Source organism: Triturus cristatus, chromosome 9 (genome assembly GCF_964204655.1).
Source record: "Triturus cristatus chromosome 9, aTriCri1.1, whole genome shotgun sequence".
Classification (NCBI taxonomy): domain Eukaryota; kingdom Metazoa; phylum Chordata; class Amphibia; order Caudata; family Salamandridae; genus Triturus; species Triturus cristatus.
Genome location: NC_140592.1, coordinates 871838841 through 871864453, shown reverse-complemented (window position 1 = coordinate 871864453; position 25613 = coordinate 871838841). Strand labels below are relative to the sequence as shown.

At 41.2% G+C, this 25613-nt stretch overlaps 1 protein-coding gene across 1 annotated transcript in view; it reads left to right on the top strand.

Annotated features, from left to right (window-relative positions):
• Positions 1-25613, top strand: part of DLK1 (delta like non-canonical Notch ligand 1) — a 160665-nt gene that overhangs the window by 102392 nt on the left and 32660 nt on the right. Inside the window, exon 3 of the mRNA XM_085626355.1 lies at positions 20678-20808. Coding sequence (XP_085482481.1) covers positions 20678-20808 — 131 coding nt within the window. The remainder of the gene's footprint in view (positions 1-20677; positions 20809-25613) is intronic.

Sequence of the window (25613 nt, the reverse complement as noted above, 5' to 3'; positions counted from 1 at the left end):
GAGGAAGAAACTGAGAACGAATTCACACCATCTAGAAAAAAGAACATGTTATTACACAGTTTAGGGCCAGAAGGTTCCAGAATTTATAACCAAATAGAAAAAAAGCAAGATCTAGTGAAAACTCTAATGTTTTTTTGGATGCTCAATGGGGTCTTGATGCACATTATCAACCCACAGTATGCGTGGGAATTAACAGATATGAATTTTTTCAAAGGAAACGTAAAAGTAAAATTATGGGTGTGTGAAGATGCACCTTTAAATGAAATCATAGCCATTGTCAAGTAAGGTGAAATGTCAAAAAGATGTGCCCAGGTTGCGTTAAAAAACAATGAAGAAAGTAATGTGGTTAGTAAAGTGTCTCTAAGCAAAAATGAAGGAAACAAATTTGACAATTATCCTCATAAAGAAGTCAGCAAAAAAACTGCTAACTTCAATAAAAACGAGCTAGATGACAAATGACCAGTGTGTTACAGATGAGGGTACAAAGGTCACAATGGCACAGAGAAATGGTGTACTGCCATGAAATCCAGATGCACCTTTTGCGGAATTGTAGGTCATTTCACAAAAGTTTGTAGAAGGAGGATTAAAAAAAAGCAACAAGAAGGTTGTAGGATGTATTTAAGACAAAAATGAAGAGTTTGTTGATGGTTATTCCGCGAGTGAGGATGGTATACTATGTATAGAAGACATAAACCATGCAGAAAATGTTATTTTAAATGTCAGTGCCATTGGAAAAAAGAAACCAATTTGTGAAATAAACATAGGAGGAGTATCCTTACAAATTGTACCTGACTCAGGCTCACCTTAAACTATCATTCTATGCACTGTATGGGAGAGCAAATTTGATAATGTTCTCAAACAAAAATTAAAACCTCCTGACATCCAACCTGTAACCTTTACAGGCAAAAAAAATCCTATGGTAGGATATATTAAAGAGGTTTTTAAGTTTAAAGACAGAACAGCTATGGGCAAGTTATACTTTGCAGAAAATGGACCCTCAGTACTAGGGTGGATTGATCAGGTGGAGATCGGGATCATCCTAAATCCCAAAATGGATGATGAAGTCATGCTTTTAGAGGAGACAGATAAATGCTTTATAGATTGACATTATCAAACAGTTTCCCAATGTCTTTTCGGGGAGTGTGGGAAAACTGAGTGGTTTTGTACATAAGATCATACTTAAGGAAAACGCTGTGACAGAGTGTCACAAAGCCAGGAACATTACCATTAGCGTTAGAGAGGGCGTCATGGCAGAATTAGGCGCCTTAGAAAAAAAAGGTATATTAGAGCCATTAGAAAGTACAAAGTGGTTGGCTCCTTTAGTCGTAGCAGGCAAACCGGACAGCCGGTTGCGTCTATGCATCGACTTGAGAGATCTAAACAAGAACATTATAGTAGACACATTTCCCCTGGCTAAAATAGACAAATTATTGGCACAAACCAAAGGCATTAAATGGTTTTCGACGATAGATCTAACATCTGCCTATCATCAGATCCTGTTACACGACAGCAGCAGAAGTCTAACAGCCTTTATAACACCATTTGGGTGTTACCGCTTTGTGCGGATGCCTTTCGGCCTTGTTTCGGCTGCTGCCGTATTTCTAAGGTAAATGCATTAGCTATTTAAAAGTTTAAAGGGCATAACCTATTTACAAGATGACATCTTGATGATGGGTCAAGATAGGAATGAACACAATGAAAGACTAAGAACAGTTGTTAACAAGCTAGCCAAAAAAGGGTTCACTGCTGAACTTAAAAAATGCAGATTTAGGATGAAGTCCATAACATACCTAGGTCACAAAGCAGGTAGTGATGGAATCTCTCCTAAGAAGTGTTTCATTGATGCCATTAGCAAAGCGTTTACACCCAAGTCGAAAGACGAAGTAAGATCATTCCTCGGTCTGGCTGAATTCTATTCCAAATTTGTACAGAATGTTGCCACTAAAACTTATAACATGAGACAATTACTTAAATTCAAAAAAGAATTTGTCTGGAACGAAGAACTTGAAAGTGATTTAAAAAAAATAAAAAATGATCTTATTTCTGCCTTTCCCCTCCAAGCATTTGACAATCTTGCGCATAGCATCATCTCCTCTGATGCTACCGGACGGCCTTGGATCTGTACTTTCACAAGTAAATGACAGAGGTGAACAAGTGACTATCGCTTTTGCTTCTCGCTCACTATCCCCAGCAGAAGAAAAGTACTCAGTGATAGAGAAGTAGATGATAGCCACTGTATGGTTGATGGAGAAATTTAGACAAACTGGATGGGGCACTAAATTTACACTCCGTACAGACCATAAACCATTGCTTAAGGTATTAACCTCAGAAGGAATACTCAAGGTCACACCTAGGATTGCCAAAATGAATTTGAAACTGTTGGACTTCACTTGTGAGGTTGAGTACCTACCTGGGAAATGAAATCAGGTGGCGGACTACCTCAGTAGATCCCCATTACCATATGAAACTGATGACGTACTTATTGGGATGACTTCAACGTGGCTATTGTATATGACAACACTTGTCCCATCACCAAAGAAGAGTGAGACACTGAATATTCACATGACGAGGTGTTGTGTAAAGCATCATGTCTCATCACCAAAGGCTGGCCCAGTAAATACGAACTTCAAGGAGATCTAAGAGCCATGTGGGAAATCCAAGATAAATTATCTATTGACAACTCTGGTATATCTGCAGGGGTAAAAGAATTATTGTCCCCACAACATTACGGACAAAAGTGTTGGAAATAAATCATGAGGGCCATCTAGGTATCCTAAAGTTAAAATCCAGGATCAAAACGTCATTTTGGTGGACAGGCATGGGCAGAGATACTGAAAAATTTGTTGAGCAATATTCCATTTGTCAAGATGCTGATAAAACTCAACGCGTACTCAGACCCACCCTTGGCACCAGACTTCTTCCTGTTCGACTTTGGGAAAACCTCAGCATCGATTGGTTAGGTCCCATTGACGATGAGGAAGGCAATCATAAGCACATTCTTGTAGTCATTGATGATTATTCAAAATGGCCTGACATTGAGATCACTGAAAACTTTGACACTAAACAAGTCATCAATTTTTTAGAAAGTTTGTTTTTGCGGGAGGGCATCCCCAAGAACATTCTCAGTGACAACGGATCACAATTCACATCTGAAAAATATGTAAATTTCTTAGAGAGGAATGGCATTTGTAGGAAGAACACCCTGTATATCACCCAGCTGGGAATGGTATTATGGAGAGATTCAACTGAGTTATTATGGGCAGTGTAGAAGCGTCATTGAACACAGGTAAGAATTGGGAAAAAGGACTCTTAAGTACACCCTGAGCCTATAGCATCATGCCTACTGGTACTGGTTATAGTCATTTCAGAATTTTAAGGGGCAGAGAACCCTTTACCAAGCATAATGTTGCTTGGAACACAATGAAATTATGTAGCAAATGGTCACCTGCTTTAGTCAGATCCAACTTAAGGAAAATGCATGAAACCTGCAAGGCTAATTTTGATAAGACACACAACACCAGTGACATTAACTTGAAGGTAGGTGATTGGGTCAAGGTAAAAGTCTCTTCTAAAGTTAAAAAAGGGCAGAGCAAATATTCTGCACCCTTGCAGGTCATTACACCCTATTCCAAATCTGCCAAGTTGAGTGATGGAAATGTTTGGCATTACAACAGAATGGCTATGTGTGGGAATGTTTGCTCCAATAAAAGACCAGCGAAACCTACTTCCTCCATGAGTTGGATGTGGGATGAATTCACTGATGCTACAGTTGTTAACCAAAAAACTTCCAATTCTCAACCTGTTAGGATTGTTCCCGATGATACTGTACAACCTTCCAGTAGCACTGGGAAAATAACACGTGCCGGTAGAGCAATACGTTTACCGGTGAAATACAGAAGTTATGTCATGTAACCTTTCCTTTTGCAACAGAGGGGGATAGAGGTCCGCTATGTATTTATCTGCTTTACTTGCATTACCAGTTTATCATATGTGCATACTCTCTGCAAGATATTTTTAGAAATGTGTTTGTAATAGTTTTGTTGCTTGGATTGTATTTATCTGCATTCCTTGTAGTATCATTTTATCAAACGTGTTTACTCTCTGCAGGATATCTTTGAAATGTAATTGTATTAGTTTTTTTGTTTGGTTTAAAGAGAGGAGATGTGGTATCACAGCTACCGTGGTAACCAATGCTATGGTGACCAATGCAGGACTTCACTGTGGTGGTTTTAGAACTAAGCTTGAATGCAGTTGATGAGAAAGCTTGCTGTCACGTAGACGTACCTGCTTGCTCTTAATAAATCCTACTAGACCTACATTCTGATATGGATTCATCTTTACAGTTTCTATTAAAATAAAAATCCTGAGTATTCTGCGTACAATATCTGAAACTATACCACACTGACAATTACTCCCTCGCATGATGATAGATAGAATGAGGTTATAAGTGTTCACTCCGGATTTTCTTACCCATTGTCTCATAATTCATCTGTTTACTCTTAATGTCTGTCTCATATAGCGAGCTCTTCTTTTTTATTCTTTTTTAGTCCGGTAGTGGAGCAATGTGGGATTTGAGGTGCATGCGTCTTCTGTAGGTGACTCCACACATTAATAATATATCTCTAGCATATCATATCAGCCAGTGTCACCAGCAGCCCTGTTCCAGTTTTCCCCTTCATAGTGCCATTTGTAATGTAATGATAACAGAGAGGAAATGCCTATATATATTCCGCATTCCATGCTTCATGGCCTAGTTGCATTACTTCAATATTTCAGGGGGCAATATTCTAGGAACAGTTTAGGATGATTCATTTTCCCACAATCTGGCTGTGTGTTCTGTAGTCTCAGAGGAGGGTTTTCTGAAGAGCTATGTGAAGAAGCAGACTGTACCAACATGAAAATAGTTTGATGCAGGCACAAAAGGGTTGTACTCCTTCATCTTTGGATGACATTGAAGCATTGCACAGCTCACTCTAGGGAGGATATAACACTTTTCTCCCATGGAGTGGTGGTCATTTTTTTTCTTCTTTTACTGCTCCTAAGAAAAAGCCAACCCACCATTCACTCTAAATAGGGTGGAAGTTCAGATAGCTTACATTTGACAGTCCCTACTCTCTTTGGCTGTTGGAGATATTTTTACTGAGTACATTTTACTCCATTGGTGTAAAACTTGTGCTCTGCCCGACTCTAAATCGGGTGATGGTACTTAAGTTTGGTGGATACGGTGCTCTGCCTCCCTTGCAATTGCTTACCTATCCAAGCTTACCTAGCCTGCAGTCCACGTGATGAAAATCAGTGTTGACCCTTCTCCTCATGGGAACAGTCCATCCTGAACATTAGTCATCTCATCATCTCTTCCATTCACCCTGCGGCCCACTGCTTTTAAATGGAAAACCTGAGATTCACATCCGCGAATCTCATTGACTGAGCTACACCCCTGATGAAAGTTCATGGAAATTTCACAACAGTCTGTAAAATTATGATTTAAACGTGAAATGGGGTTTGCCAGCATCTTCTTTGATTTTTTTCAAACAATAGCATGCTTCACATAAAACATTTCATGAGATAATGGCAGAAGAGTAGTTTGAACGGAAAATGTTTCTCAGCAGAGCATTTTCTAAGCAAACCAGTCATCTTTGGACAAACATTACATAAGATTACACAGATTTGTTCAATGCGACATATCATTGATTTTGCACAAAGGAAAATCTTGAATTTCATAAACTTCAGCGCAATATACATTTCTTAGGAAAAAAACATGTCCTTACAGTTTTGTCAAAAGAAGAGTTAATGCCCAGGAACACTAGCCAGAAAATCTTACTTACTGTGTGTTTTAAATAATAGGATATATGTTTGCGTCATCCTGTTTTTCACCATAACATTGCGTCTCCAATGCCCCAGCAGCATTCACCCTATGACTCCTGCCATAAACAAAGCAGTGTAATGGGTGAAAAAATATGCCTTAACCCAAGAGGTCCATGTCTGCCTTAGCCACACAATATACTATTTCATTTTAATATGAGTATGTCTACTTAGGCCCAATTCTATAGCACTATGTTCTGTTCATATGTTGTGGTTTGCTTATGTGCTCTATACACACTATGCACTACTATGACAAACACGCAAGCAATCACTACACCCACATTTTCTAATTCCAGGTAAGATTTATTATTATCAGTCTTAGCGGGACTCTATTTTATTCCTTGCTGACTTAAGTCCACATTTGTGTAATGCAAGGATGGTGCTGAACTTCTACATGCTGTCTCCAACCATGAGTTCAGTGCACAAAGGAAGTTCAAAGTGTACCATGTTTCAGCTAAAGAGAGATTTTTTTTTCAAAGGCTCCTTGGCATGCAGGAAACCATTTAGAGACTGTTCTAATTTTTGGGCCTGGGGCAAGTTTCCGATGCTAACATGATCCAATCTGTTCTGAGAGAAGAAGGCCATGCTAAGGAATAGTCTCATATCTGCTGTCTCAACAAGAGGATCTGCTTTCTTATTTCCGTAGGTTCGGTGCCTACTGGAATACTCTTCCTTGCAGGATCAGACACTGCATTAAATTCTATCAAGTTGCCCTGCTATTTTCCTAATTTATCATTGGCAAGAAACCTTTGCCTCCTTTGGGTTTACAGCGCTACTGAAGCATAAGGGGCTATTGTCAGGCCTCTCAGATGCTGTTTGGGCTGATAATAAAGTTCTAAGTATCTGAAAGTGTCCTATAAGGTATTATTTCAAATTGTGCACAGTGGCAAAAAGGCAAAAATGCCAGCATGAGTAAGAATTAGGTGGGGTCAACTTTTAAATACAGAGTTACAACTAAAACTCAAGGCTAAGGGGAGAGGATGTAGCCTAACGGCTAGGGTGGTCGACCTTAAATCTGTGGAACTGGGTTCGTGTCTCTACAACAACACTCAACATCCTGTGATTCTGGGCAAATCACTTAATCTCCCCGTGCCTAATAAAAACGAATGAGTCCCTATGTAACACAACTGGTGCTCATGTAAAGCGCTCTGATACCCTATACCTTCGGGTCAAGTTCTCCCTATATAAAACTCCCCCCCAAGAGAAGTCTGGAAATTGGTAAATGCTTGACCCAAAAGTGGAATGAAACTTGACATTGATCAGTGCGGATGTACTCGTACAATTGTGCACAATAGTTAATCATGTGACGTTTCTGAGACTATCCATATATAATACACAGACTGCTTTGATGACATAAACTAAAATGTTCTAGATTAAATCTGGCATAGAGTCTTGAGTGATGGTGTCTGATATTATTGTCAAATTGCTATTAACTGATGTATCTGTGGTTGCAGCATGTCTTTGTGACCAGTTGGGGGTCGAAATGGTGGGTTCTGTGATCAGAATAGTGCACGTCTTCTGATAAGCACCAGTACTTCTTGCACAATCTACAGCGCCCACAGCAGCAGTGATGCTTTCCAAGAGGGCAAATTCTTTGTCTCATGGAGTGGGGGGAAGGGATCTCCTGAGCCTAAGAAGGAAGGCGGTTGTGGGCTGGATGATCCTCTTCCAGTGGCAGGAAGGATATGTCCATGCAGACACCTCTTTACCCGCAAATCTTAACTCTATGACACAAAGAGATCTTTGTGTAGGACATCTGAGAGTGTGTTATAAGGTCACGCTTGTACAAAAATGATAGGACTGATAACAGTGTGCCCCAGCTTCACAGTAGTACTGGAATGGGCAATGAACTCCCACTGGAAGAATATATTTGTGAAGACTGTACAGTGGGGTGCTGCAGATAGGAAGGTATAATAAGACTTTGGAGATATGAGAGGACTACAAGATGGTGGATGGCAGGGGCTAAATGTCACAGTTTTTTTTAGACTGCAAGAATTGGCCTGATTTACTCTTCTGGCAGACATGTTTATGCACAGAATTAGGAAATGGTGCTGACTTACTGGAAAATTATTTGAGTTGATAAAAAGGGAAACACGGTCAGTTTTAGGACATGGTGAGAGAATTGAGGAAAGACTTAGATAGGCGTTGATGTTTATTTTGCAAATATTTTTTATATATTTGTATTGTTTTTACAATTAGAGTCCACTTTAATGTCACAAGGCTATGAACCGTTTAAAACTTGGGAAGCCGTCGATAATCATTTTGTGCCCACAAGAATATAAATATAAGGCAATATTTAAAGACCCCGATTCTAATATGTGTGTTACCTCCAGAGAATATCTGTTAATCACTCTAATGACGTATCTAAACAGGGAGAAGCGAAAACGGTGACATTGAATGCATTAATTATAAAGATATATTGAAATAAACAAAGTGTGTGTGGCTTACATTCCCCCCAGCCCTGCCTCCCCAGGTCCCAATAATTCACCTGATTGCTCTGGGGAGAGATCTCTATAATCGTAACCTTACTAACAGCAAGTAGGCAGGCTATCTACAACCATTGCACCAGTCTATGAGGCAAACTATTATGAGTGCCCAAGGCAGCATCCGTACTCAAATAATGTCTGAAGTATGTGGTATATTATCTGTTAGTGAGTGTGGGGATATGTGTTATTTGAATTCCTATAAAGGAACATTAAGGGCTTCATATCAAGATGGGGTGGTGAAGTCATAACAAATGCAAATAATTTTTTTTTTTTAAATATATTTTTATTGATTTTATCCCCATTTTAAACAAAGGCAAATTCGGTGCAACAAGTCATGTCATATTCATCACGGAATATGACACAAAAAATACAAAGGCAGGCTTAAAATACCAACCAGTAATAAACTGAGACAACGCATAATTCTCAAATGCATCTGAAAGTTTAGCTCAAGAACCTCTGTCCCAACTATCTGAAGGACAAGAGTAATCAGACAAAAAACAAAAATGCATAGAATACAAACAAAATGTTATTAAACATTTCCCAGGCTTATTGTAGCCAATTTGCGACAGGAGCCCATATTTGACGGCCGAAGACCCTCTTTCTTCGTCCTCTCACTTTATATATTGAAGAATCTAAGTTATAAATGGCTAGGAGCCTTAATCGCCAATTAATAAACGTATGGGGGATCGGGGCTTATCCATTCGGAAGTTATACATAAGCGAACAATCGCCATTGTAATAAACAAAAATCCAGTCATAGATCTTGGCCTTGTATTTCCTTCCGTTTCAAATCCTAAGCCAAAAATGACAAGGTGGGCCGTAATAGTTATCGGGATCCCTAAAATAAAAGTCAGAAAATGTTCAACCTCTTGCAGAAAGATACTCAATCTAGGGCAAGAAAAAAACATATGAACAGAGTCTGCTGCCTGCAACCCACACCTATTACATTCCCCCCCCTCAAACCCCCTACTTAACAATCTTTCCTGGAGTGTAATAAAGATCGAAGACAGACATAAAATGCTGGCTCCTAAGACTACCAGTTATTAAAATCTGATTCGCCAAATCCAAAGATTCCTCAATGTTTATTCCTTTCTTTCCCAGCTTACGTTCCCACTTTATATTCCAAGTAATAATATCATCAGGGAGGGCTTCAAGCAATTGTTGATAAATCTTCCCTATCGGAGATTTTTTCCGTATTATTTCAATCAGAGGAATCTTGTCAAACCTTAGCTCTGATCCATGCAAACCTTTCCCTAAAAAGCTACGAACCTGTAAATATTTGAAAAAATCTTGTTTGGGGAGACCAAATTTTCCCTGTAAATTCATAAATGAGAGAATTTGGCCTCTATCAAATACGTCACCCAGAAAGAAAACTCCCTTAATCCCCCAATAAAATGTAGTATAATCCTGAAAGTTTAATGGGAGGATGCCGGAGGCCGATAATGGAGTATAGATATTTATATTTGGGATCTTCAACTTACGCCGAATTTGTTTCCAGACTAAGGGGTCTATTAGGATGGCGGATGGATGGCCGCCGCTGGGCCGGCGGCGGCAACCGCCGGACCGGCGGCACACATCTGCCCACGATCGCAACCCTTAAAACCACCGGTCCCATTAGCATGGCAGTGACGACCACGGTGGTAAGAATCTCCACCCGCCACTTTTCCACTGGTACCAGTCCGCACGCATGCCTAGCGGGCAGAACTGGACTGCTACAATGATGCCGGTGCAGGGCCAGGCTCCGCTGGCATGATTCTGATGCCGGCGGTAGCCAGCCTTTCCGTGGCGGTGAAACCGCCATGGATAGGCATGCGGAGAATATCTCCGGGGGCCCATTGCGGGCCCCCAATGTGTTGGGGGGGTGTGTGGGTGCACTGGGTGTCTCTGTATCAGGTGGTAGGCACTGTGCAGTGCCTGCCACGCAGTGCAGTGACATGCATGTCATGCTGCTGTTCACACCGCGGCGGTGCTGCTCGCAGCTGCAACCGCCGCAATGTTAATCACCAGAATCTGGCCGCAGCAGTCGGATTTCGACTGCGAAGCATCCTAATTGGACCGGCGGTTATGCTGCCGTCCTTGCGGGTGGTCTTTTCCTGCTACCATAGCGGTCGGGGAGAATTTCCGACTGCCATCCTAATAGGCCCCTAAGTAAGCAGCTTTAAGTACTGTAAATGTAGTCTTCTTTTAGTAGCTGGGTTCTAATATCCTAACCAAGCAGCTATTTGCTCCATCCCCCAGCCCGAATTCATATATCGTTGGTCTACTAGCTAACGGAATTTCAGCCTTAGCACTGAGTAACATGATCCCCATATGCTGTAACATGGATGCCCAATAATATAACAAAAAATGAGGAATCGCCCATCCTCCCCGGTGTCTTGGAAGAGTCATCCATTTAAGCGCCCTTCTTGGTCTCCGACACCCCCAAAGAAATCTGGAACAGATCCTCTCCAAATTTGCTAGACAAGAAGTAGAGAATTCGAGAGGAACAGTCCTGAACAAATATAAAAATTTGGGAAGGATCAGCATTTTCAGCACATTGCAAAGCCCATGAAGAGAGAGATGTAAGTGGTCTAGCCTCTCCAGTTTTCTATTAACAGTGTCCATCACTGGTATAATATTCAGATCTGGAATTTTATCTACTAGCGATGTGATCTTAATACCTAGGTAAGTTGCTTCGGAGACAATTGGCAGGTCTACAGGGTACATAGTATGCGAATGAAGAATCTGGGTTTTATCTATATTTAATTTGTAGCCTGAAAACATACCAAACTGCTCTGCCAGAGTCCTCACTGCTGGGAGTGCCAAAGAAGCATCACTAGCAAGAACCACAATAACATCAGCATAGGCCAATGTTCTATATTCCATATTATAAACTCTGACTGGATTAATATTTATACTCCGATTCAATTTATTAAGAAATGGATCAATATATAATGCGAAAAGCAGGGGGGAGCATGGGCAGCCCTGCCTGGTACCTCTACTAATACTAAACAATCTTGACTCCTGTCCAGAGATACGAATAACAGCTTCAGGAAGTAAATACGGGGCCTTAACTGCTTGGATAAATTCCATACAGAATCCCTTCCATTGCAGGACATACCACAGGAACCACCAGGAGACCCTGTCAAACGCTTTCTCAGCGTCCAACAGGATCACCCCTAATGGAGACTTCGTTGCCTGAGCCCATTCAAGAAGAGCAATTACCCGTCTCACATGATCAGTTGTATCTCTTAGTGGGATGAATCTGTGCTGGTGGACTGATACCAAAGGAGTAATAACTTTCCTAGCCGACCACCCAAATTCTTGAATTAAATCTTACTGTCACAATTAATAAGTGAGATAGGTCTATACGAGGAAGGATTCAACTCAGGCTTATCTTTTTTTTTAAATATTACTATAGTGGTCTTTCGCCAGGAATTAGGGAACAAGCCCCTTTGGGCAGACTGAAATAACTTCATAATATCTTGTCGGACTACCTGCCGAAATGCCCTAAAAAATTCCAGAGTTGATTTGCATTTGTTGGATAACAAATGCAAATCAACTCAAAATAGGTACTTTAATGTCGCAGAAGATGCCTTTGTTAAAGCCTAAACATGATAAGTTCTCTTCAGAGTAGGCACAACAAACATTTGCAGCACAACATACGTCTGGATTGTAAGAGGGGCTATTACCTTTGTGCACAAATCCTTCTATTTTTATAGAATGAATTGGGTAGAATTTTTTCCATGGCACGTCCCACCTCCATTACAGGAGTTACGTGAAAAATAACATAAACATAAAAAACATTGACAGTCAATTGACCATACCATGGCAGCATGGCATGCTTTCAGCACTTTGTGATTCTCTTAATACAGATCCAAAAAGTAGGGAGTGTGTGAGATGGAAAATACAAATCTAATGACCCTGAAGTAATGGGATACATTTGACTGAATTTCATGTCTGGGACCACCATGGTATACGTGGTTGACTTGGACAGGAACAAGAAACTAAAAATGCATTGGAAGGGTCACAAGTAAAATAGCCATACCAATAGCATTTACAATGGTTCATTTTCTGATAGAAGAGAAGGCAGTGACCCCATCATCAGGAAATCCACAATCCTCAACTTGCAAATGAGTCGGGTCCTATGTCAAGTTGCAATCACGGCACCCACCATTTCTTGGAAGATATCCCATTACTGCTCAAATGTAATCCCTATATTTATTCTCCTGGTGTATAATGTAGGGGTGGGTGGAATTTGCAAAGTCGCGCTACGCAAAGCTCCGCGAAACGGTAAAAAATCTCCGCGAGCGCGCAGAAATTCCGTGAACATATGGAATTGCTTGTTCGCGATGCTTTTTTCCTGTTCGCGAATGCTGTTTGCATGCTCAGGGGCAAATATCTCGCGAACACGCATTTTGAGAACGCGACAAGCCAAAAATTCTGCGAAGCCGCGGAACGCAGAATTTTGGGCAATTCCGCGTTCTCCGTGTAACACAAAATTACCCAAATTCCGCAAATTGCGCGAGCGGAGCGGAATTTACTGCCCAGGCCTTGTATAATGGTGATTTATACTGTAAATGGAAGAAGTGTAGTGTTATTAAACATGTTTGGTCCGAAAATTCATAGCCCTCAATTTTATTGCCTTTCTCGGGCAGTGCCATGTTGCACTAAGAGGTCTTTGAGTTTTAGGTAGACGCTTTTCGCCCTAAGTGAGACAGGTATGCCCAGACGTAGGTCCCTTGCTCATTGTGCCACTGGATTCAAGCTAGCCTGGCTGATGAGGGGTGACAACCCCCGAAACCGGTCCCAAGATGCTTGTTTCTGGTCCCAGGAGGACCGGGCTTGGCAGTTCGGGCTAGAGGAATAGGGTCAAAACTGATTTGCATATGGCTGGGTCCAATCTGGAGTGGCATAGTGGGCAAAAGAACAATGGATTTAACCCAGATCGCTTGACTGTAGTAGAATGTTTGAATCATTCAGCATTTCGTCCATCATTTGTTGCAGTTACACTTTATTTGACACACAGCATGGTTTTAGGCTGCCCCTCAAGGGTGCAACAATTTCCCAGAGCAACTGAATGTTTAGAAAAGATGAATTTTAGGAAGTGGTTGATTTCACTTGGGGGAACACCAATATACCTGGTGTATAATTCTTCATCAAATATTACATTTGTAAAGGGAGATCAAATCCACCCACATAAACTAGCAATCAAATGGTCTTTGGAATTGGAGCATGTATTCCTGGAAACATTCTGCATGAGAATATAGATTGAACTGCAGCGGTTCTTAACCTTTTGATTTCTGTGGACTTCCACTGAATGGTACCCAGCCTAAGCAATGTTTATGATTTACCAGCTTTAAGGAATATAGGGCCAGATGTACGAATATCTGGTCACAAAAACCGTGGTTACAAACTGCATTTCTGTGACCAGTAAAGATTTTTAAGAACCTCCCTATGTACTAATAGGCTGGTTATTGAAAACTCAAATTATAACTATTTATGCAGGAGGTTGCAAACTAGAACTCACTAAGATTGGAGGAAATCACAGGGATTGCCGCCTGCTGGGGTCAGCACACCTCCATATCTAAGTCTGCCTTCTAATAAAGCAAACTCATATTTATGGTCTGGCTTAACAGTACAGGTGTCACCAGGCAGTGATGTGAGCATTACTAGAGAGAGAGGCTTTGGCTATTTCCACATGTAGGTAGCCAGAAGTACATGTTTTGTTTGGGCAGAAGTTGTGTGCTTCCGCAAAAAAGAGCTTGTTCTTCACACAGCTGTGATCATTTTGTTTATTTATCCAGCTGTAGCAACTTGAAAGTTCAGGGGCACACACATGACATTGTAATGCTATTAAAGTGTCATAGATAACTAGATAATTTATATTGTTTTTCTCTTGCAGCAGCAGAGATGGCAGGGGTACAGTCATTAACCTACATGGATTTTTATATCTGGCTTGAGAGTCCAAACGTCACGTGACCTTTTGACCTACACCAATATGATTCTACAGTCCTCCTGTTTCTTCATAAATACATATTCATGTCCATGCTATTAACCTGTAATGTTTTACATAACAATACAACATTCCTTTTGAACCAGACCTATTAACTTTGCCAATGCTTGTTTTAAATGCAGCCCATTTTACTTAAAGGAAACGGAACCGCATTTAAAAAGAAAGATTAATTTTAATTGTTTGTTTAAGAGTTGGCAGTGGTCCCCTAGACACTACCTACTCTTCAACAAACGATTCTTTATGTTCATAAGGGGGAAAGTGTCCTAATAAACCTCTTCTCTTTCGCAAATTAGATCTTTAAAATCAAGAAAAGCCCTGGGCTCAAAGCGATCTCAGCATAAAATTGTATCCATGCTAAACATTGGTGTTGACCACTAGGAAGTATATACGAAGGCTAAGTCCTGTGCACACCTACACATGTCTATAGTAGTATTTAAAAATACAAAGACACCATGAAATTCTGTTTGTGTCGGCTGACATCACTGAAAAATGTTGCTCGACACATATTTGCAAAAATCCTGGAGATGCTGCTGACCATGCATATGAGGGAGGTTTGTTCAACTAGATTTGATAGGGTTGCACCCAGTGAGGTGCACATCACAAAATCTGAGCTGGCTGTTCAATATTATGCGTGAATTAGTGCCTCAGTCCAATACCGCTCTCAAAAACGTAGACACCAGTGGCACTCCATGTCATATGTATACATATTAAAATTGCTGTGACATTCACTTCAGTTGATATCTTGCCAGTGGGCTTGGTTGTATAGAATATGTGGGTAGCAGAAATGCATGTAAATGGATGTGTGACTGAACGGTTTGTGTTACAATAAGGGACAAAATAAGATTGTCCACCATCACCACTGCTGTTTGTGCTTTCGCTGGGGGCCTTGACATATTCCATTGATGTAGACATTTGAAGATAAATGTATAGCTAGAGAGCTACAAAATTAATAATTTAGCTATTTACAGATGACATACTGCTTTACATGCAAGACTCTGGCAGATACATGTAGAAGGCAATGGATTTTTTTTTTAAAAATAAAGCTATGTTTCTGAACGATGAATAAATGGGTTCAATACACTTCAAATGGTCTCACTTGGGGTGCTGAAGGCTGATGATGTAGGAAAAAGTAACAAATGAGATGGGATGATATCCCACCTCGGAAGTCTCAGGAAGGCATGGATTGTTGAATGTACTGAACACACTGTGTGTCTTGTTAAGATCTAGGATTTTTGTTTGTAAATACACACTGACCCCAGAGACTATCATTCAGAGTGATTGTACAGCAATTTTATGCACAACCTCCCACAAATAGATACATGGAAGATAGGAGTTTTCTTTTTCTTTATAGGATGAGATTTGGTTCTGTTTTGAGTTTTATAATGTCTTGCCCTTCTTCTTTGCATATTACAAAATTGTATGTTTTATGTTTGATGTATCACGATTTGCAGTTACTCTATCTTAGTCTGGATGAAATATGAATACTTGAGAGATCTAATAAAAGAAAGATCTTGAAATATTCGAGCTGTGTCAATGAATAATTCATGTAATCATTAGAACTAATAATAATTGTATCTGTTCCTGCTTCTCATTTGTTTCCTTTTCCTATATATTAGCCCTTGAAAAGTAGGGTTACTAGGGCTACCCCCGTTTTTTTGCTCCCGAAGGCTGATGATGTAGCACACCTACCATTTTAGTGGCTCACACATGTTAATAAGTGTTTGGGGATTCACATACATCAGAGTGACAAATCCATGTTCCAGCACTTTTTGTGCGACATAAGAGAAGATTTCAACCTAGAGTGAACAAATGGTTCAGCCTGTCAATCTTGATAGAAGGCAAAATAGTCATCAGAAAAAATTGCATTTATACTAATGATGTTCTTGGATTTAGTAATTTAATTCTAATTCAGAGCACATGCCTTTCTTAGAGGATGGAGAGCCTTAAGGCTCAACTAGGATGGGAAAATTAGTATCCAAGATTACCAGATCTATTGAAAGCAGTTGCTTACAAGTCCTGGATTTTACTCATAGCTTATGGCAGCCCAGCTTCAGACCACCTACTTGGGGAGATTCAATTGATAAAAGACCATATGCTAGGATATTAAAACTCAAATTCAATTCAATGCAAATTGTATTTGAATACCAGATGTATCCATAAAAGTAGAGGCATATACAATGAAAAAAAAAGAAATAAGATAAGTAAAAATGATAAAACAGTTAAAAGTTTGATTCCCCGGGGACCACATTCAAAGTGGTACTCCAATAAATACAATAGATCTAAACAGTGTTCATGGTGCCACAAGATCTGACCACTGCTCTCAGAAAAGCACCTACATGGATTATCATGTCATCATCCATTAGTTGCAAAAGACCATTTGCAGCTTCTCTGAGATTATTAATGCATCGTTTCAAGGCCTGGTGCAAATTAACCGAGCACAGACTAGATTCCACGCTGGCAAGCTAGGGGATCTTAAGACCATTGTCACAGCTAAGGCAGTCTGTTATAATATCTCTAGTAAGAGTTGCCTCCTTGTTTTTCCAGAACTGCCAACCATAATAACGGTGGGCGAGCTCTAATGTAGTCTTCTATATATGGAATTCCCAATTCACTGTGATAAATTAAATAGGAGGACCAAATGGGTGCCATTACTTCAGCCCCATATCTTTCAGTTATTATGCATTGAGTCTTGTAAATTTGCAGTAGGGGCAGTATAGCACCCCATATTTAGGTTGCGGGAGACTAGATAAAGTGCCAGTTACCTTTGTAAGATTTGTCCTGCTAATGTGCAATATGCAGTGACCAAGAGCCGGTGGCAGCAAATGTAATGCCTAAATATGAAAAAGTTCAAAGCGTCATTAACAATTAAAAGGGTACATAAACAGTTTCATGGGCCACATGCCATAATATATGATTCAGTAAAATCAGTCTGCAGGTCAAGTGAACCCATAAAATCCACAAAGCCTTGAACTAAATGTTTCAGGGCTCTCAGTGTGTGTGCCATCAAGACAACATCATTCACATACAGGAGTGAAGGTAATGTGGAGCCTTTAATTGTTGGTACTTTTTGTTACATCTGATATGATATTTTTTTTATGGATGGAGGCTATTAATATATAGACTAGATGAAAGTGTGCTAAAACGCATTATTGTCTTACTCCATGAAAGACACCTATATCTGACGTGACCTCACTGTCTGCAGTTAATCAGACCTTGGCTTTTATATCCCTGTGCAAAAATATGCAATAATGTGCACTAATATTTCAGCCAGCCCCTAATCAAGAAGATTTAGCCACAGCATTGAGCGATTAACGCAATCGGAAGCTAAGGGCAAATCCTTAAAAGTCAAGTATAGGGGCGATTGTTAAGCAACAGTATATTTCCCAATAATGAGACTTAAATTTAGACATTGTTCAATGGCTCTAATTTGGTTCCTGAAGCCACATTGGCATGGATACAGAATAGTCTTTTCTTCTACCCACTCTCTAATTCTGTTAGATAATACCCTCCCAAGGATCTTTACTGTGCTTTCAATTAGAGAAATGGGCCTGTAACAACTAGGCTGGGTATGGCACTATAATGGATGTAGTCCATGAGTTGGGTAATCAGGATTGAACAAGCCATTAAAAACATTTACCAATAAGGGTGGCAAAAACTCAGGGCTGTGATGGGTTAAATCAATTGGAACTCCATCTGAGCCTGGAGCCTTACCCCCTAGGCTGTGCCCCATAGCATCTTCCACCTCACTGCTCAGGGCTGCTCTTGATTAAATCAGTTGGAACTCCATCTGGGCATGGGGCCTTACCCCATCATATTAAAACTCAGTTATGAGCCCTTTGACGAGGGAATGTGCATGATCTTCCCTCTTGGATAGAAGGAATTTAGAAAGAGGCAGTTGACTGTACTTTAGTAGTATGGCAGAGAGAATTAAAAATGGAAAGCAGTGCACTTCTGTACAGTCCAAAGAAGACGTGTGGTATACATCATTTCTCTCTGAGGGTTGATGCTGTTTTGGAATATATGTTTGACAATAGTTTACGTCAACAGCAAATTACTAGAGCTGAGTGGTGATTACACCATGTTACTAGAGATGAATGGTGGTTAGATCGTGTATTAGTAAAGGTGAATGGCGGTTAGATCATGTATTATTAGAGGTGAATGGCGGTTAGATCATGTATTAGTAGAGGTGAATGGCGGTTAGATCATGTGTTAGTAGAGGTGAATGGCGGTTAGATCATGTATTAGTAGAGGTGAATGGCGGTTAGATCATGTATTAGTAGAGGTGAATGGCGGTTAGACCATGAATTAGTAGAGGTGAATGGCGGTTAGATCATGTATTAGTAGAGGTGAATGGCGGTTAGATCATGTGTTAGTAGAGGTGAATGGCGGTTAGATCATGTGTTAGTAGAGGTGAATGGCGGTTAGATCATGTATTAGTAGAGGTGAATGGCGGTTAGATCATGTATTAGTAGAGGTGAATGGCGGTTAGATCATGTATTAGTAGAGGTGAATGGCGGTTAGATCATGTATTAGTAGAGGTGAATGGCGGTTAGATTGTGTATTAGCAGAGATAAATGGCAGTTAGATCATGCGTAAGTAGAGATGAATGGTGGTTAGATCATGTATTAGTAGAGGTGAATGGCGGTTAGATTGTGTATTAGCAGAGATAAATGGCAGTTAGATCATGCGTAAGTAGAGATGAATGGTGGTGATACTATCTTTTACTAGGAAAGAGATTGTTGCTCCAGGTTTATCAAAGTCCAGTGGCAGTTGGATTTGAGCCAGACAGTAACAAATGAACAGTAGTCTGTGGCATTCCTAGAACCTAAAGGAGTGTCTTTTGAAGGAATACAGTGACTAGCACTTTATTCAGTGGCAGCTGGCATATACGGGGGACTGTGGGGGGAGATCAGGTGTACGCGTAAACATTTAAAGTTTTTTTTAAAACTTACCTGAACCGACGTCCTCCGCGCTGGACTTCTTCTCAATCAGACCTCTTTTCAACCGGATGCTGCATTGCGGGCACCAATCCTGGCGCTGCTCTAATGCTGTGAGAGAAGCGCCCTGATTGGAGGGAGTGGCCTCACTCGCCGCTCCCAAGGACACTTGAGCCCTGCACTTACTCTGACTCAGCTGTCTGGTTAGAGGTTTCAAAGTGCGTGTGTCTGGCCAGCCAAAGGGAAATACGCACATTGAAAAGTGCAAACACAGCTCACCCTCTTCCCTGCTGCTGTCATTCAGCAGCGGCCCCGCCCTGTCCTGACGCTCTGTCCAGGACGGGAGTATAAAAAATAAAATGGTAATGTATTACAATTTTATTTTTCATCTTTGGGGGTAACTTAAGTGGGGCCACACTCCTCCACTCCAATGCGCCTGAATTTTCTGTCTTATGTCTCTGATGAGAATCGGTATGACTCCAATGTTGCTGCACAGATGAAATTCGAACAGCCAACGTGTGCTGCATGCAAAGGGTGCTACATTTCTTCTGCCAATTTTGAGATTGCTTTGTTACGTAAGACTTTTTGAAAGAGGTGTTCAAAAGGTTAGTGACATGAGGTTACACCTACTGGATGAGTCGGTGGCTATGCTTGCACATTGTGGTCCACATAATTCATTTTAAATGTGTTGACTTGGCAACAGCTCTGGCCAAACTCAGCATTGCTACTGCGGTATCTAATCAAGGCGCTCTGGTATGTGTTTCTAGCAAGGCAGCGGTACTCAGCTGCTTGTAATGAGCCCAATGAATGCGGCTGCTGCCTAGCGCACCCCACGCAGGGGTCTCGCGCAGTCTGGGTCAACTTGCGTTGCACGTGAACGCACGTAGTGTAGTGAGGAGGTTTAGTGGGAATCGCGGCATAATCAATTTGAAGAGGGCATGGAGTGGTGGGGTAGCTGTTCCCTTCTACGGCAAAAGCAGGCATGATGATTATTTCCTGTTCGGATGCACATCAATAGATTATGTGTATCCCAATCATTACAACGCTACCACTAATGCCATGGATTATTTTATGGTAAACCGTCTACACTCTTTTCTGATAAAGTTTGAAAAACTAGAAAATGAAGCAAATTTAAATGGTACACACACAGTCCAGGTGTTGAATGTCTCTTGTGACAGCTAATTGATTTTAAGAGCAATTGTGCCTTTTCGATTTCTTTAATATTTAGCTAGTGCACTTTTTATTTTTAAACTTTAAATAGGCTTTTTAACAATGATTATTTGTTGAATGTTTATGTTTTTAATAAATTGTGCAAGCCTACTTAAATGCGTTTATCTCGTGGCGAAGCCTCTGCAAACATTTTAAACAGTCTGTGCCTTTATTCTGTTTCTTTTGCAGGTGTCAACCAGGGTGGCAGGGAGAACTTTGCGACCGGTGCCTGCCTTTTCCTGGCTGTCTGCATGGCAAGTGCACCAGCCCGTGGCAATGCGTCTGTCAAGAAGGATGGGTGGGAAGCCTTTGTGACATAGGTTTGGAAAAACTTTCACATCATAAATCAGTTAATAAGCATGTGTCAGCAGCGCCATCTAGTGAACAGAAGGGGAAAGGTTCACTGTAGAGTTTTCTTTTGGTTCCACGTTTCAAACGACTATTTCTGATAAAATGTGTACAGCATGCAAATGCAACATATTTAGTCTCTTCCTGTAAAGTATACACTTTTAAAAGATAGGTTTGCAGTGAAATAAACGCGTGCTATTCTTAAAACAAATAATTGGAGAAAAAAAACACCATTTCACATTGATTCACTGTCTCGGCGTAGTATCAATGTATCATTTATAAATGATATTTGATGAAATGAGAAATGTGTACTAGCAAACGGACTTCTAAATGTAGTTATAATACGTATACCATTATACTTCACTGCCATTTTAGTTCGTTTGGGAATTTTAATCGCATACTATTCTGCTACTGGAGTGTTTCTCTGGAATTTCAAGATCTTCTATTTTGGCAAATATGTTTCAGAGTGTGCATTAGATAAATATTTATTACCACATAAATATAGGGCGCATTTTAGTTTGTGACCAATAAATGCAGTCCACGTTTAAAGTAAACTGAGAAGAAAGACAATGCAATCGATAAACAGTGATTGTTATACAAATCTTCATTTCTTAAATGGAGTTTGTCTGAGACAAAAATGCAACAATCAATACTCACTTTACCTATTAATACGTACATTAAAATTAACTGTGCTGCACAGAATCTTAAAAAGTTATAATATCTGTTTCCTGTCTCTAACTATCCATCATTTTACCATGGTCTGTCTGAACATGGGATTTTGGCCTAATCATATATTGCTGTCAAAATGTGAACACAAAGTTTCCAGAGGGCTGAAGACTATAGAGCATTCAGCACAAAAGACACGAGCAGAGCACTATAAAATAATCAATAACCTAATCATATTCCTGCGCCTTGGTGCCATGGCTCCTACCACTCTAATAATAATCTTTATCAATTATAGGAAATGTTGAGTAGTAACGCTAATATAAAATGTAAGAGTAATATTACCTGCGTGTCTATTCCGTAAAATGCCAGGGTAGTAGAGATGGCTTCACAGAATCGGTGGATCCGGAAGACATCAAAGCGATGACTCTTTCCTTCACGCAGTGCTTAATTTGAGCCGGTGCTTTCCGGTGCTCAGCACCAGCACTTAATTGATGTCCAGGGCTCAGCACCGGCACCTAATTGTCAACACCATAATCAGAACAGTCCACCACATGGTGGCGCTGCTTATCTAATTTTGAGATAAGCAGAACAGCTGTATATTTAGGCCTACAATATACATTACAATTGCTAATACCTGCCTGCCCAGCCATTCCTTTAGCTTTGGGGACCTGGAATAATCTGAACTGTCGCATATAAATGCGAGACAGATGGTTTGTAGTTGTCTTGGCAGCGATGACAAGAGCGATGGGTGGAGAGTAGTAAACTAGGGCAAACGGCCGAACGGAGGTAAGTAAACAAATACATAAACTGAATTTCTTTTAGCGCTGCATCGCATTTGGAGATGCAGCGCGCACAATAACATTTGTTTTATTTATTTATTTATTTATTGACCTCTGTTCGGTCGTATGCCGTAGTTAACTACCCCCCACCCTGCTCCTCCCCCGCCCTGCCTCACCACCCCACAGCACTCCCTCCAGGAGCAGCTACTGAATCCAGGTGTAGCAGCTGATGCCTTTGGCTACCCTTAATTGATGTCATGGCAACATCAACGATGCATATTAAACACACAAAATAAAAGTAATTGGGTTTTCCAACAATCATATGCAGAGTAGTTCGTCATGCATTTCTGTTAACATCTAAAAATCACATAGCAAAATGTAAGAACGCCTAATCAGGAATTGGTTTAAACAAGCACTGTGGGTTTGTTGAATTCTTGTTGTAGTCAACCAATTCTGTCAAACTAGTGCGAGAAAATGTGCTTCTCGTTCAGTATGAATGGAAAGTCCAGCAGTGGTCTGAGGAAGGCTTGGGAAGGTTCCAGCTTTGTAGAGTTCACCAGCCTGTGGTGTGGGCTACACACTAAGATGCTCCAAGTCCATCTGTGACCAATGGGGCACATGGTCCCATGCCCTTGTTACCCACCTTTGAGTAGATGTAGTTTGCTTTGCTGCAAACATGTCTAAGATGCAAAGTCTAAGAATAAATCCAAGATGGGCGAAGCCTTCAGCCATACTAAACATGGTCCCTGAGAGCTGGGGTGTGTAGGGGAGTATAAAATGGAAATTACTAGTTTCCAATTCGAAGCAGGCCCTGAACCCACAACATTAAAGGAGAAAGAAGCATAGGAAGACCAAACAGGTTCTTCAGTAACCAGACACATGAAGCACAAGAACTGTGACCTGCGCCTGTTTGGGCACTTTCAAGAGAGTAAACGTTTATCACATGCCTCAGACTGGCCTGTCATAAATAATTCTACACTGTTCTGCCAACAGGTAGGGCAGCAGCGCCACACCCTGAATATTCTGCTGAGTTCAGATGGGTCACTGCGCCCATTTAGCTCAACCTGTTAATCAAAGGGGTCTAGTAATTAGCTCCTAGAAGGAATTTCACACCTCATTACAGACAGACCTTGCCAACAGCTGCAGACTAAGCCTAATTAGCCAACAATGGCTCAGGCAAATCAATACTACTTTTCTGAGAGTTATATTTCATAACTAATTAGAAAAAAAAACGTTACCAACTAACTGGATTTTTAAAAGCAGCAAGAAAACGTTCTTGAACTTTTTTTCAGCTGTTTTATTACTGGATAAAGCATAAATAGTGATTTAATCTGTTTAAACAGTATTTCCTAGGGGAACAGCTAATCCAAATACAGCGAACATAGCTTTTGTTGATTTATATGCTGTAGGTACAAGCTATCTATTATTTAGACAAGGGCCACTTCTAGACATTATGCACTATACTTTATGGACAATATGGTAATTTTAGGGGTAATTATTTAGCATTTAGGAGAGCTGTTTTAGTTCTGTAAAAGAGTTTATTTTTACAGGTTTGTGTAAAAATATGGGAGTTTGTTGGCTGCAGGAGATCAGGCCCCAGTGGATATATATGTCATGTTTTCAGGGTCACAAATTGGATGGCACAATACAGTGCTTTAATCCACGTGACATTCAAACTTATATGCCACGGGAGTCTTTGAGGACCGCTTGTTCATATGTAAGAATCTCATGGGATGTCATAGCCGCTGTGGGGGTGAATTTGGATTGTTTTTTGAGGCCAGTCTCCGTGGGGGTAGTTTCAGGTTTGTTTTGGAAAAAGGCCTTGAGTCTGACTTTTCGAAAAAATTGGTGCAACTCTTGATGTAATCTAAAGGAGTCTTCTGCTGGTGTAGGAACAAAGCCTAAGACTTTCTCAAGTAGTTTAGTTTCGTTGGTGGTGAGTAGTCTGGATGATAAATTCACCACTAAGGTTTCTGTCCTCTCGTCTGGCTCCGTAATGTCATTGGTTCTTGGTCTTGCCATTGGACCGTCCTGTTGCCTCCTCTTCTTCTGCCTCTTCCTTTGCCCCTCCCTCTGTTGTAAAAAGGGGGATTCGGGAATTGGTGGAATTGAGGTGGTTGGTAATGATGTTTTGGTGGTACATTCCACATAGGTGGAGGTCCTAGCCATTGACCCTGGTAATCTGGTGGTGGGAATGGTTGTTGCGGAAAGTTCTGAAATAAAGGAGGGCGGTGTTGGTTCTGAACCCCTCTGGTATGTGGGGTGTATCTTCTCCCTTCGTAGCTTAAATCACTGCCAAACGATCCTGATCTGCTTGATTGGTTGCTGCTTCCTTCATCGGAGGTAGTGTCGCAGTTCAGAAACACATGGACAACTGCGGCGACTCCTTTAAAAGATCTCCGTTAAAGAGCCCTCCCGCGGGGCCCGTGAGGGACTGCAGCACCACCCCCACGAGGAGCTTCGCCCTATGATGAAGCATGACACCCTCTAGGGTGTGTGAGGGCACTATAAACTACAGGAGAAATTCTTCTACTACTCACGCTGACTTAGCTTGCATGTGAGTATCATCTACCCACCTGGTCTCTCTTTCATTTATTCTGAGGAACAGTTACCCCCTAGGTTTATATATTTACTTCTGTGGGAGCTTGGGTACTGGACCTCCTACTTCCTAACGCTGCTCCCGGTCCCCAATTCTCCCTGTATTGGGACTATACAGTACCCTTCGGCTATGTATACATTACCTACAGGGAGGCGAACCAATACAAATACCTGGACTGCTGGTTAGACAACAAAGGAGGTAACTTATTGCACTTGAACTCACTAAAACCCAACTAGGGGGCCTATTATCATGCCACCGTCCGACCGGCGGTGGTGATCAACCCGCCAAAACTCCATGCTGGACGGTCATTTACTCCCCGCCACATTAGCATGGCGGGGGGTACCGCGGTGGACGGAAAGGCCGTCTGCCGTTTTTCTGCCAGCAGGCAATCGTCATGATTGCCTGCTGCGTGGAAAAGGCCCATAACATGGTGGCAGTGCCTTGCAGGCACTGCCATCCATATTATGATGTGTGCGGTGTGCATGCATTTCCATGGCGGAGACTCCGCCATGGAAAGGCATGCAGAGTTTACTTTGGGGGCCCTTGCGGGCCCCCGGGGCGTTGGGGGTGTGGGATGCTGCACTTGGGGGGTACCATTGGCATTCACAAGGTGGCAGGCACCGCGCAGTGCCTGTCACGTTGTGCATGCCAATATACACCATGCATCTTTTACATTGCAGCAGTGCTGCTTACAGCACAGCCTGCCGCAATTTAAAACATGCTGGATGCGACC